Below are 13,422 nucleotides of genomic sequence, written 5' to 3' on the forward strand. Positions count from 1 at the left end.
TTTTTCATTTTTTAGATTCTGTGTGATAAGAATATGAACTGGTTTTCTAAACTATTAGTGAAAGGACACTTGCAATTGACGATTGTCAAAACATTCTGATCATGGATCAATTCCAACATATTTGAATGTCCAACTTTGTGCCTTCTTTATTGTTACTGAAAATGAAACATTGATTCTAATAAACTGAATGAGTAAATTGATTGGGGTCATTGTATGTAAGGTGTGAGAGGGATCTCTCCAACTGCTAAGTATATCAGGATAATAACTTCAGTGACATTATTTTTCGTAGTTTTAATATGCAAATGAGTAGCATTATAAACTTCTTGATGAAGTAGTAGTAGTAATAGTATTCCAATCATAAGCCAGGAAGCCATAAACACAACTTTCCTAATATACAGGTTTCTGCTGAATGTTTATTAGAAGAGTATCGTGTAAAAATTTGAAGTAAATAAGGCAATAACTTTTTAAGATTTTTGCTAAAAAAGTTTTCCATTTATTTATTAATATATGAGGATGTGATGAAAAGTAATGTCTCTGGATTTTTTGATGTGAAAGTTCTTAAATCTTTTTAAATAAAACAACATAATTGATTGACCATTCATACAGTATACCATAGGTGTTTACATACAGGTGTTATAGCTATTAAAATATAAAACTGAATGAAAAGGCAAATCGTCTGCAACAGCTGTTATTTATTTATTTACAGACATTGCAGACTATTGGAATATTTGTTCAGTTTTATATGTTAATAGCATTAACACCTAAATGTAAGCACCAGTGTTATACTGTATGAATGGTCAATCAATTACATATTATTATTTTCACTGTGGCTGTTCTAGATTTAAAGTTTTCTGTAAATAAAACAAATTTCATTAACATTCTACATCTTTATTTCCCATGTCTACATATTCATTGCTCAACATAGTTTCCTGGGTGAGAAACACATTTCTCCAAATGAGAGACCAGTTTGTTGATACTGTCACTGTAGAATGATTGACTTTGTTCACTGAGCCACAACCTCATCTCTGCTTGCACCACTTCATCACTATCAAAGTGAAGTCTTCAAAGGTGTTCTTTAAGCTTTGAAAACAGATGAAAATCAAATGGTGCAAAGTCAGGACTGTATGGAACACGATCAATGACAATGAATCCAATGCATCGCATGTTACGCGTGTCAATACAGTCATAGCCACTCACAGCGTCACATTACATGCAGTGACACCTCTTTTACTGGTATACACATCATAACATTAATCTTACTGTTCTGGTCATATTTTTAAAATAGTAGAATTTGATTAGGCATTTTCTCCCATTTCTGCACACCAAAGTGTCTACATTTATGTATACGTTGTGAAGTTCCTTTCCTAATTTAGCATTATTGTTCATATATTTAACTATGATGTTCATCTCATTTATAAATATCAGAAAATTCACTTATATGTGTACTAATACTTGTTTCATTAACACTTTGTCCACAAACAATTTTAGTGTCCCTCTGGCAGTATCAATACAATTTTGCCAGTTTATGATTTAATTTAGGAAGCAACCATTACAAGTAATGTATATGTTTACTTAATTTGTAATGAGCAAGTTGGTACAGCGGTTAACAAACTGGACTCATATTTGGAAGGACAACGGTTGAAACCCGCATGCGGCCATCCTGATTTTGGTTTTCTGTGATTTTCCTAATTCACTTCAGGCAAATGCTGGAATGGTTCCTTTGAAAGAGAATGGCCAACTTTCTTCCCTATCCTTCCCTAATGCAATGGGACTGGTTACCGTGCTGTTTAGTCCCCTCCCCCAAATCAACCAACCAAAACACATAATTTGTACATTGAATCCAGATGATAAGACTTCATTGTCCTTGCTGGAGGTGGGTTGGGGTGAAAGAAGATGAAATGCTGTTATTGTAGTCAGTCTTAAAGCTTTCCATGCCATTTACAACCCATTGCAGTATTGGTACCAGACAATTACAAAAGATAAAGAATATTTGACTGATCAGAGACCACAAGTCTGTGTAATCAAAAGATACAGCCATTTATGTCACATATTTTGACATTTGTATACTCACTTATCAAAACCTATAGGATACTTCCCCTTGCCCTAGGATGATGAAATTGGCAGCATCGGGATTTCACAGTACAGCCAAACAAAAGATCTGAAAACTGTAAGTTTGTAATGAAATCACTAATTCTTTTTTCCTGACTTTCTGTTCACTGTGGTCCCTTGGCAGTGTAATAAATGTAAGCTTCTAAGTCAATGCAGTTGAAAGATACGACAATTTATTTTGTGTGTTTTGATTGTCACAGTCTCACTCATCAAAATCTATAGAGTACTTCCCTAGAATCGCAAAATTTGGCAAGAATCAAGATTTGTGCAGTAGAAGTGAAGAAAAAAGTCTGAAATTGTCAATTTGTAATTACATCACACAAAATATATTTATTTTGTTATTTGTGATCGGATTTCAATATTAAAATTAAAACACAAAGGAATTACAGGATTGGCCATGAGTAGGCACTGATTTAAATGACTGAGGGAAACTAACAATTTGTGCTGGATTGGGATTAAAAGCCAGGTCTCCTGCTTACTGGGCAGATGCTCTTACCACAAAGCAATCCGAACACTGGTTATTGCAGCTGCACAGACTACCTAGCATGTATCCTGTCAGACCCAAATTTTCAACTTATCCATGTACTACTAAGCAGTGCCCCTGCCAATTATTATCATTACTCACAATATTTCATCAATTCCTGTAAGTGTTCAAGCCTAGTATGCATCCACTGTGAAGAGACCATTTATATATATGTAGTGTCTGTTCTTTCAAACAGGTATGATGTTCTTTCAAACATATGTGAGAGATTAAAACATGTTTCTTAATTCCAAAAGTATGCCATATTCCTCAAACTTCCTTCCATGGTGATAATTATTTTAATCTAAACTCTTAAGTTAGCTACAGCAGAATGACCTCACTACTTTTAGAAATGTGAACTGCTCAGACTCTTCCCTGTGACCCTGGAACATCCTTCTGTCAGTATCAGTTGAACTCACTGGTCTAGTATATTGTAGGTGGTCGTTTAGACAGCAGTCAGAATCTGGCTGTTACCATCAGCTATCACTGCATATCTCATGCATTTGCTTTGTGGTCACACACTGCTCACACTGGACTGCTCACAGATTCCTGCAACAGCAACACTTTCAGTTAAAATCTTGGATTTGCACAAATAATAAATGTGGTTGTGACGTAAACCTCAGCAACCCCCATCAAACTTGACCAGATCAGTGCTTATTTATTGACCCTTGGATCTCCATTTTTTTCTATAATTGTAATCGTGTAACCAGAAATGGGATTATGCCTGTTTTATGAAAATTTGGTTTCAGAATTTGCTGTCGCACTCAGAAAAATAATTTTCACCAGTGCTTAGGACACATTAATTATCAGACTTTGGAACATGAAACAGTTATTTTCTTTTAGTTGTAGGTTCATTTACTGGCATAAGAGAAAAACTGATTCCCTTTAGTCAGCTGAGTGTCTTATCTAAATGACGATGTTTATTTTCAGTTTTGGTAATGTGTTTTCACAGTTTTTTGAGGATTATCGGTGTGCTTCTTGAGCGAGCCATAATGATTCATTTACTCCCTTTTCTTTTTAATATTTCCTTTTAGCAAGTAATGCATCAAGATATAAATACTTTCAAGAGATAAAATCACTTCATTGTCATAAGATAAAGTATAATTGCGTGGGAGTGTTCTCAATGCATTATAATTTATTTATACCTCCAGCACAGGTATTGTTATTATGTATGTTATGTATCATGTAATTTCAGTGTGTGTGTGTGTGTGTGTGTGTGTGTGTGTGTGTGTGTGTGTGTGTGTGTGTGTGTGTGTTCTTCATAATGACAAATCAAAAAGTGAAGTGTTTCAGGATAACATATTATACTGCAGATACACAATCTTTTTTCATTTATTATATTACTACAGTGAGATGTTCTCATTTACAATGGAAATTAAACAAAATAAAAATCAAGAGATTTACAAAGTATATGTTTCATTTAATTTAATAACACATAACTAAAATGATTTGGATACATAAAAAACCACTTTAACAAATATTAAATTGGAACTACATTTCCTCACCTGCAGTGGTAAAGCTCCAATAACTTGTTCAAATAACTAAGTGGAAAGCATTGGGTGACGCCATCAACAACTGCTGATATTTTGATGTCACCTGGCTGCATTCCTGTAAGTTATTTGAACATTGTATGCACTGGAAGAAACTAAGATTTCACTCCAATATCTTGTCACACTGCAAAACCACAATAAAATCTGACATATGCTTTTCAATTGAAAAGATAACATTTAAATAGGTCACAAACACATTTGCTTAAATTATTGAACCACCTATAGCAGCTGTCAGTATCGCATTATTTTTGCAATGCTGTTTTGAAAATGACTCACAGTGTTTTTGAATTAGATCTTTGTGGTCTTAACAACAAAGGCAGAAAAACTGTGGCCCCCAATCATCGTGGCTGCTCTCCATTGGCAGCAGTTATAAATTATTCTTGAATGTTGTAGGTGATGGTTTTACTTCACACACTCCACATACAGCTATTGCAGTGGCCAGAATAATAATGTACACTCATTTCTCAAGGTTTTAATCTGTACCACAAAGAAAATGTTTGTGAATGCAACAATTTCCTCAGAATCCATAAAATACACTATCACTTGGTCTTCCTCCAATTACTGATTTTGTTTTCTTCTGTTTCCGTGTGCTCTTTTTAATCATCCTGTAAAATGATGACATGAAGGGGTGTCCCTCAGTGGTTTTGATTTTTATTGAGAGTTTAGCATATTTTTCTTTCATTTAGCAGCAATATAATAGAGTAATAACTGGTAGCAGTTTTGTCTTTCTTTTCATTTTGAATAATGTTTCTCATCAAATAAAGTTTCTTGTAATGATTAAATGTCAAAAAGAAGAGACCATTATGAGATTAATCATTCACAGTAAAAAAACAAAATTCTTAGTTATTAAGTCAGAGATGACAACCATTGGTTGGTAGAATAGATGTTTGTGTTGTTTCCTCTTAATCTCACATTTATTTATTTATATTTTTGTTACTTTTCTTTCCACAGAAGATTATCAGTAATTTCGTACTCACAATTACAAACAAATAAATTCAGTGAATACTATAATATTTTCTTTCCAAGAAACCTTCTTATATTGTAATTTATTGGTTGCATATTACATCAATTTACTTATGAATGTGTAAAATACAAATAACATCATTATGACAGGACCATATTCCCCACCCACCATTTCTGAAGGCTCACTAAAGTTTTCTTGAATCGTAATGTTCTTACTGCATGTTACATCAATGTACTGTTCTCTGATATGTACAACAGAATAACATCAGTATGAAAAGATCATGTTCCTCATTCATCAGCTCTCAAGGCTCATTAGACATTTATATTACTTTAGTCGCAGAGCTCAGTTACAAAATTTCTCTTATGTGTTGTATTTAATTACTACAATAAGGTACAACAAGGCTATTGACAATGCAGATCCTATCTTCTTGTAATCACTGGCTGGCAGGTTAAAAATCACAGTAATCAGCAGTGCAAAACTCCAGATCAATAGAGAAGTACATTGTTGCATTGTCACAGTCTCATAAAATATGTATACAACAAAAAAAATTGTCAGGATGTTTTTAAATAATTCTAATGTAAGTACATTGAATTATAATCTTTGAAATTATTTATTATTGAATTATAAATTTTTTAATGTTTGTTTGATGTCACTCAGGTAGGAATGACATCAGTGTTACCATAAATATTTGCAACACTACACAAGCGCATCTCAGTCTGCAAGTAGTTGCACCATGCTCTCATAATAACTGCCAAAACAACTCTTCAACATATGGAATGAGCTCCTTTGGCATACTCACTGATTGCACAAAGTGATCCTTCTCCTCCCTTGCTGCTATTTCTCTGTGTGTTACCATTATATGTCCTACATTTAAACTGCTGATAATTAAGAGACTCAGTAGACTTTCCTAAAGGTGAAGTGTGCTGCAGTTTTATTTTCAGTTGGAGACAGCAGCTCAAATTTTTTGAAAAGTGGGATGAGTGATTTGTGTAAAGTTCTCCTTGGTCCATTCTTCTCCTGTGAAAGACCCTTAGATCTCTTACTGATTTGCCACTCACAGTTCAGTTCCTCTTCCAGGAGAAGTGGGAAAGTATTGGAGGGAGAGGATAGAATCAAATGGAGAGGATAGTATCCAAGGGAGACGATAGTACGTGAGATAGCATTAGTATGTGTGATAAGTGACTCTCAGTAGTTTCCCCAGCACACCATTTGCATAACAACTAGGGCCTATCTTGAAATTAACCTGCTGATTCTTTTTTTATTTCTTGATCTGTTACAAGGGTTAGAAATTTCCCATAAGAACTAAATCTTCAATGGTCAAGAAAGAGATTTGTTTTATAATGAGAAAAAACACTGCAATAATATTTACTGATTCCTTAAGGTTATTCAGAAATTTGTTTCTGAGACTGTTAAATGTTATGAAAAGGATAGATTGCTACTCTTCTTAAAGTGGAGATTTTTAGTTGCAGACAGGCACAACAAAAGACTGCTAAACAGTTAAGCTTTCAGCCAAAAGGTCTTCTTCTGAAATAGTCAATACACTCGCTTTCATGCAAACACAATTCACACACACAAGACCCCTGTCTTTGGCCACTGAGTGTGGTGTCAACAACTAGAGACAATGATCAAGTGTGTGTGAGTTGTGTTTGCATTGTTTGCATGAATATGTGTGTGTGTGTGTGTGTGTGTGTGTGTGTGTGCGTGTGTGAGTTGACTATTTCAGAAGAAGTCTTTCTGCCTGGAAGCTTACTTGTGTAACAGTCTTTTTGTTGTGCCTGTCTGTGACTCAACATCACTATATGGTGAGTAGCAATCTATCCTTCTCATAACATTGTCATTATTCCATCCTGGATTTTCCGTTATTTGTCTCAAACTGTTCTTTTTTCAAGGTTATACTTGCTAACAGACTCACGTAATGAACATTTAAATATGGGAATTTTATGACAAATGGATACAATATATCCTTCCCCCATGCACCATGGACCTTGCCGCCTGTGGGGAAGCTTGCATGCCTCAGTGATACAGATATCCGTACCATAGGTGCAACCACAACAGAGGGGTATCTGTTGAGAGGCCATACAAACATGTGGTTCCTGAAGAGGGGCAGCAGCTTTTTCAGTAGTTGCAGGGGCAACAGTTTGGATGACTGACTGATATGGCCTTATAACATTGACCAAAACGGCATTGCTGTGCTGGTACTGTGAATGGCTGAAAGCAAGGGGAAACTACAGCCATAATTTTTCCCAAGAGCATGCAGCTTTACTGTATGGTTACTTGGAGATGAAGAAGCTTGCGCGGGATAGAGTAGCATGGAGGGCTGCATCAAACCAGTCTCTGGACTGAAGACCACAACAACAACAACAGCAACAACTGAAGGAGGAAACTAAGTGGAATAAGATATGATAGTTATAATATACACAAACACAACACAATGTTGTGTTACATCAGTCAATTTTGTATGAGTTATGTTGCAATTGTGAGGTATAAACTCTTCCTTAGATCAAACAGGCCAATGAGCAGAAAAAGACTAAAATATTGCACTAATCACCTAAGTTCCTCCCTACTGCAGTTATGGTAAAACGATTTTCCAGACCGTGTATCACAGACAAGTTTTATAGAATACACAACTGTACGTCACAGCCATCATTTTACTATAAAATATTTTATGCACAGAGATCAGTAGCTCCCAAAAAGGTTCAAAAATTTTCCTTTTCTCACATATATGTTCAATAAAATTAGAGGAGATTATTGTCTGAACAAGGATATTAATGGCAAAATTTGGAGAAAACACCAAAGTACTGGCAGCTGTAGATGCATGAATTTTTGGAGACTTACATAAATGTTTGATAATTTTTAATAAGATAATAGTAAAATGAGATGAAAAAATAGAATACAGAGCTCAAAATAAATTCAGTGCACATGGCGGCACTTCATACCATTCAGTATAGTGAAAATCTTACAGAACCACAAATCCTCTATTGTGCTTGAGGTGGTTAACAATGTGTGTGTGTGTGTGTGTGTGTGTGTGTGTGTGTGTGTGTGTGTGTGAGGCAAATGAAATTTTTGTTAATTTCATTAATGTTAATATTATTATTCTTTTGTGTTTTCTTTAGTATCACTACATGTAGTTCTGTAATTAAGTGGCATTATTCTTCATAACTAGTCTACTAATCACAACTGAGAAGGATAATGCATAGAATATTTTTTTGTTATTGTGTGTTACTAAGAAACAATTACTATGATAGTTTCTGGAAACAGTTCCTATTTATATAACATTTTGTTATGTTTATAATGCTACATACCTTCCTATTACATATGAATCAGCTCATCTTCATTTTTTATTGTTGATTGCAGAGGTGGTATGCAGTTCCCAAATCCATTAGCAATGATAAAGATTTCCGATTATCTTTCTGGCACCAGGAGAAATATCTGCTTCGTGGTACAGATCAAATGAAGTCTGTACTAAAACTGATTAAGGTATATATTCTTGGGTGAATATGAAATATTATATTGTACATGCATTGATATATTTAATTATTTATTTTACAGTGATACATGATCCAATCTTAGACAATTTAATTTATAGCCTAATATTATGAACATGTTGACTTGATGAGAGTCATCAATTAATGGGATGGTATGTTGTGAGTTGATGATAGGCCAGCTTGATTTTACTCATATTTAAACATACAACAACCATTTAAACAGACAATTGTGATCTCTCATATATATATATATATATATATATATATATATATATATATATATATATATATAATAGAGGGAAACATTCCACGTGGGAAAAATATATTTAAAAAGAAAGATGATGAGACTTACCCAACAAAAGCGCTGGCAGGTCGATAGACACACAAATAAACACAAACATACACACAAAACTCTAGCTTTCGCAACCAACGGTTGCCTCGTCAGGAAAGAGGGAAGGAGAAGGAAAGACAAAGGGATATGGATTTTAAGGGAGAGGGTAAGGAGTCATTCCAATCCCGGGAGCGGAAAGACTTACCTTAGGGGGAAAAAAGGACAGGTATACACTCGCACACACACACACACACACATATCCATCCATACATACAAGACACAAGCAGACATTTGATGCCTCTGTGCGTGCAGTAATTATTCTAATATTATCCTGATGATCTCCGTGTGAGTGATACATATGGGGTTGTATTATATTCCTAGAGTAATCACTTAAAGCCAGTTCTTGAAACTTTGTTAATAGACTTTCTCAGGATACTGTATGTCTGTCTTCAAGAGTCTCCCAGTTCAGGTCATTCAGAAACTCTGTTACACTCTTCCACAGATTAAACCAACCTGTCACCATTCGTGCTACCTTTCTCAGCATATATTCTATATCCCATGTTAATCCTGTTTAGTACGGGTCCAACACACTCGAGCAATATTCTAGAACCAATCACATGAGTGATTTGTGAGCAACCTCCTTTCTAGACTGAGAGCACTTCCCCAGTATCCTACCAATAAACCGAAGTCTACCATCTGCTTTACACAAGACTGAACCTATGTGATCATTCCACTTTGTACCCCTACAAAATGTTACACACAGGTATTTGTAAGAGTTGGCCAGTTCCAACAGTGACTCTTTGATATTATAGCCATAAGACACTAAGTATTTTCATTTTGTGAAGTGCAAAATTTTACATTTTTAAACATTTAGAGCAAGTTGCCAGTATTTGGAACACGTTGATTATTTATGCAGTGTCTCTCAGATAGTACTTCATTATAGATAACTGCATCATCTGCAAAAAGCCTGATTTTACTATTAATATTGTCTGCAAGGTCATTAATTTACAGCATGAACAGCAAGGGTCGCAGCACACTTCCCTGGGGCACACCCAAAGTTACTTCTACATCTGATGATGACTCTGCATCCAAGATAATGTGCTGTGTCTCCCTACCAAACAATCTTCAATCCAGTCACAAATTTCACATGATACCCCATATGGTCATACTTTTGACAGTAAGTTTAGACATGGGACTGAGTCATATGCTTTTTGGAAATGAAGAAATACTGCATCTTCTTGTTTGACTTGATCCAAAGCTTTCAGCATGTCTTGTGAGAAAAGTGATAGTTGGATTTCACATGATCAGTGTTTTTGAAATCCATGCTGCTTGACTTTGAGGAGATCATTCTGTTCAAGATACCTCATTATGTTTGAGCTCAGAATATATTCTAAGATTTTACAACAAATTGATGTCAAGGATATTGGACAGTAGTTTTGTGTATCACTTCTACTACCTTTCTTTTAGATGGGTGTAACCTGTGCATTTTTCCAAGAACTGGGCATGATTTTTTGTTCAAGGTGTCTATGATAGATTATAGTTAGAAGAGGGGCTAACTCAGCCAGAAATTTGGTATAGAATCTGGCAGGTATAGCATCAGGGCCTGGAGCTTTGTTCAGTTTTAACGATTTCAGCTGTTTTTCAACACCACTGACATTAACACTTACTTCACTCATCTTTCAGGGGGTTGTTGTTGTTGCTGTTGTTATTGTTGTCTTCAGTCCAGAGACTGGTTTGGTGCAGCTGTCCATGCTACTCTATCCTGTGCAAGCTTCTTCATCTCCGAGCAACTACTACAACCTACATCCTTCTGAATCTGCTTAGTATATTCATCTCTTGGTCTCCCTCTACAATTTTTACACTCCACACTTCCCTCCAGTATTAAATTGGTGATCTCTTAGTGCCTCAGGACATGTCCTATCAGCTGATCTCTTCTTCTAGTCAAGTTGTGCCACAAACTCCTTTTCTCCCCAACTCTACTCAGTACCTCCTCATTAGTTACGTGATCAACCCATCTAATCTTCAGCATTCTTCTGTAGCACTGCATTTTGAAAGCTTCTATTCTCTTCTTGGCTAAACTATTTATCATCCATGTTTCACTTCCATAGATGGCTACACTCCATACAAATACTTTCAGAAAGGACTTCCAGACACTCAAATCTATACTCAATGTTAACAAATTTCTCTTCTTCAGAAATGCTATCCTTGCCATAGCCAGTCTACATTTTGTATCCTGGCAAAGGATTAAAGGTACAAGGATTAAATTGGGGCAACTCTCCTGGGTATTCATTTGTAAAGAAACATTTAAAAATGCAGTTAAGCATTTCAGCTTTTGCTTTGCTACCCTCAGTTTCAGTTCCTATCTCATTTGTTAGAGACTGGGCACTAACTTTTGTGCCACTAACAGCCTTTACATATGTCCAGAATTTCTTTTGGTTCTGTGAAAGATCACTGGACAATATTCTGCTGTGGTAGTCATTGTAGGCATCAATCACTGCTCTCTTGACACCCAAATATGTTGACTTCAGTGTCTATCTATCTGTAGCCATACACTTCGTTTTACATCTATTATGCAGTAATCTCTGTTTCTTTAGGAGTTTCCATACAGTGATTGAATACCATGAAGGTCCCCTCCCATTATGAACTAATATACTGGTTACGTATCTATCCAGTGCTTAGTCAACTATTCTTTTAAGCTTGAGCCAGAACTCCTCTATGTGCTCTTGCCCTGTGCTCACAGTTTCAAGTTCCACATTGAGATATGACACTACTGATTTTTTATGTGGTTTACTGATCGTATATGTCTTTCTGCTTGATTTAGTTGCCCTTTGTACTTTGGTAATCATTGTTGCCACAACCATGTTATGGTCACTGATACGAGTTTTGATATGGAGATCATCAAAGAGGTCAGGTCTATTTGTTGCCATTAGGTCCAATATATTTCCATCCTGAGTGGGGTTCCTTATTATCTGTTCTACGTAGTTTTCAGAGAAGGCATTTTGTAAAGTTTTACGGGACGTCTTATCATGCCCAGCACTAACAAAACTGTAATTTTCCCAATTGATTGTTGGATGATTCAAGCCTCCACTGATCATTACAGTTCCCATTGTTGATAAGTTAGTTCTTCATAGCATACTATGAAGTATAGAATGTTGTATTACTCTTCTAAAGATTTTTTTGAGCTTGTGCGAGGTGCCACAGAAATGTGGTACTTAAGAGACAAAAACCAAAATTTTTGGCCCTGATTATGAGTGTAATATGTGTAGTGAATTGACATCCTACTTGGAAGTAATTAAGAACTCATTGTTAGTGGTTTACAATAATAATGGATTGTGAGTACCATTAGAAAGATAATTTTTCATATAATTTCTTTTTAAAGCACTCACTGTACAAGAAAGCTCACTCTGCCTGGAACTAACATCTGTGATGCTGTTTTGCATAATAAGTCACAAGTTGATTGAATGTGATATTAAAAAAAAGAAAAACTTACATGCTGGCAAGAATGAAACCCTCTAGATGTACAACTGGAGGATTCTTACATTTTATTATTTTATTGTTAATGTCTTTTGTCTTTTGAGTTTCATATAAACATTTTTCATGCCTTTTCATGAGGAAAGGTGTAGACCCTTCAGACTACTGAATATTCAGATTTGATCTTTTCACATCTCTTTGTTCTGCCTACTCTATGGAAACATTTAGGCTTATTCCTGTAGATTTGTTTTAGTAATCATTCATCCATTCTATGTGAGATATCCAATTTTGAGAATATTCTAAGTTTTTTATTTAAGCTGTAAATGTTGAATACCTGCTATATACCTTCATTTTTGTGCCATTCCTTATTTGCCACCTCCACAACTGACTGAAGAAGTCACATTGTACTTGCTTGTGAGGACCTATACTCTAGCCCAGTATAAATTTACTCATACTGTAGAACTTTAAAGTGCTGTTTCTTTTCATAGTTAGCTTCTTAGTGTTGTTTATTAAGCTACATATTCCATTAACTTTTCAGTTTTCCGTACAAAATTGTGGAATTCAAAAATTGAGAGTGCAACCAAGGAAAATAAGTTGAGTGCTTGGTGTGTGCCTTAGTGAGGGTTCCTACTTCATGAAGTGATCTGTCACACTGATGCTGTTTAAAATATCATTTACCTCAAATATTTCCTCGTAGTCACCTTTTTGCCGATTCTTGATGCTGTGGTCATGCTATGCAGTGGCACTAATTGTACCATGGGACTTCATTTCCAACTACAATGGGTATTCACCAGTATATGTCTATGAAATCATGTACCATATTTTATGGACTATATGATGCATTCTTTCCCCCCCTCCCCGAAAACTTGCCTCCAATATTCAAGTGTATCTTATAGCCAAAATTGATATAAAACTGTCTAGTGTTTGATTTAAAATTCCTGCCATTCTTAATAATGGCCATTTATTTGATGCCACAGGAAACCTATCTCTAT

General features: G+C 35.4%; 1 protein-coding gene across 2 annotated transcripts in view; it reads left to right on the top strand.

Moving 5' to 3' along the window:
* The window catches only part of LOC126175487 (cyclic GMP-AMP synthase-like receptor), a 287,658-nt gene that overhangs the window by 207,165 nt on the left and 67,071 nt on the right, over nt 1-13,422 (top strand). For both annotated transcript variants that reach the window (XM_049922305.1, XM_049922307.1), the window contains exon 7: nt 8,498-8,620. In XM_049922305.1, the coding sequence (XP_049778262.1) occupies nt 8,498-8,620 (123 nt within the window). The remainder of the gene's footprint in view (nt 1-8,497; nt 8,621-13,422) is intronic.

Source organism: Schistocerca cancellata, chromosome 3 (assembly GCF_023864275.1).
Source record: "Schistocerca cancellata isolate TAMUIC-IGC-003103 chromosome 3, iqSchCanc2.1, whole genome shotgun sequence".
In the NCBI taxonomy this organism is placed as follows: domain Eukaryota; kingdom Metazoa; phylum Arthropoda; class Insecta; order Orthoptera; family Acrididae; genus Schistocerca; species Schistocerca cancellata.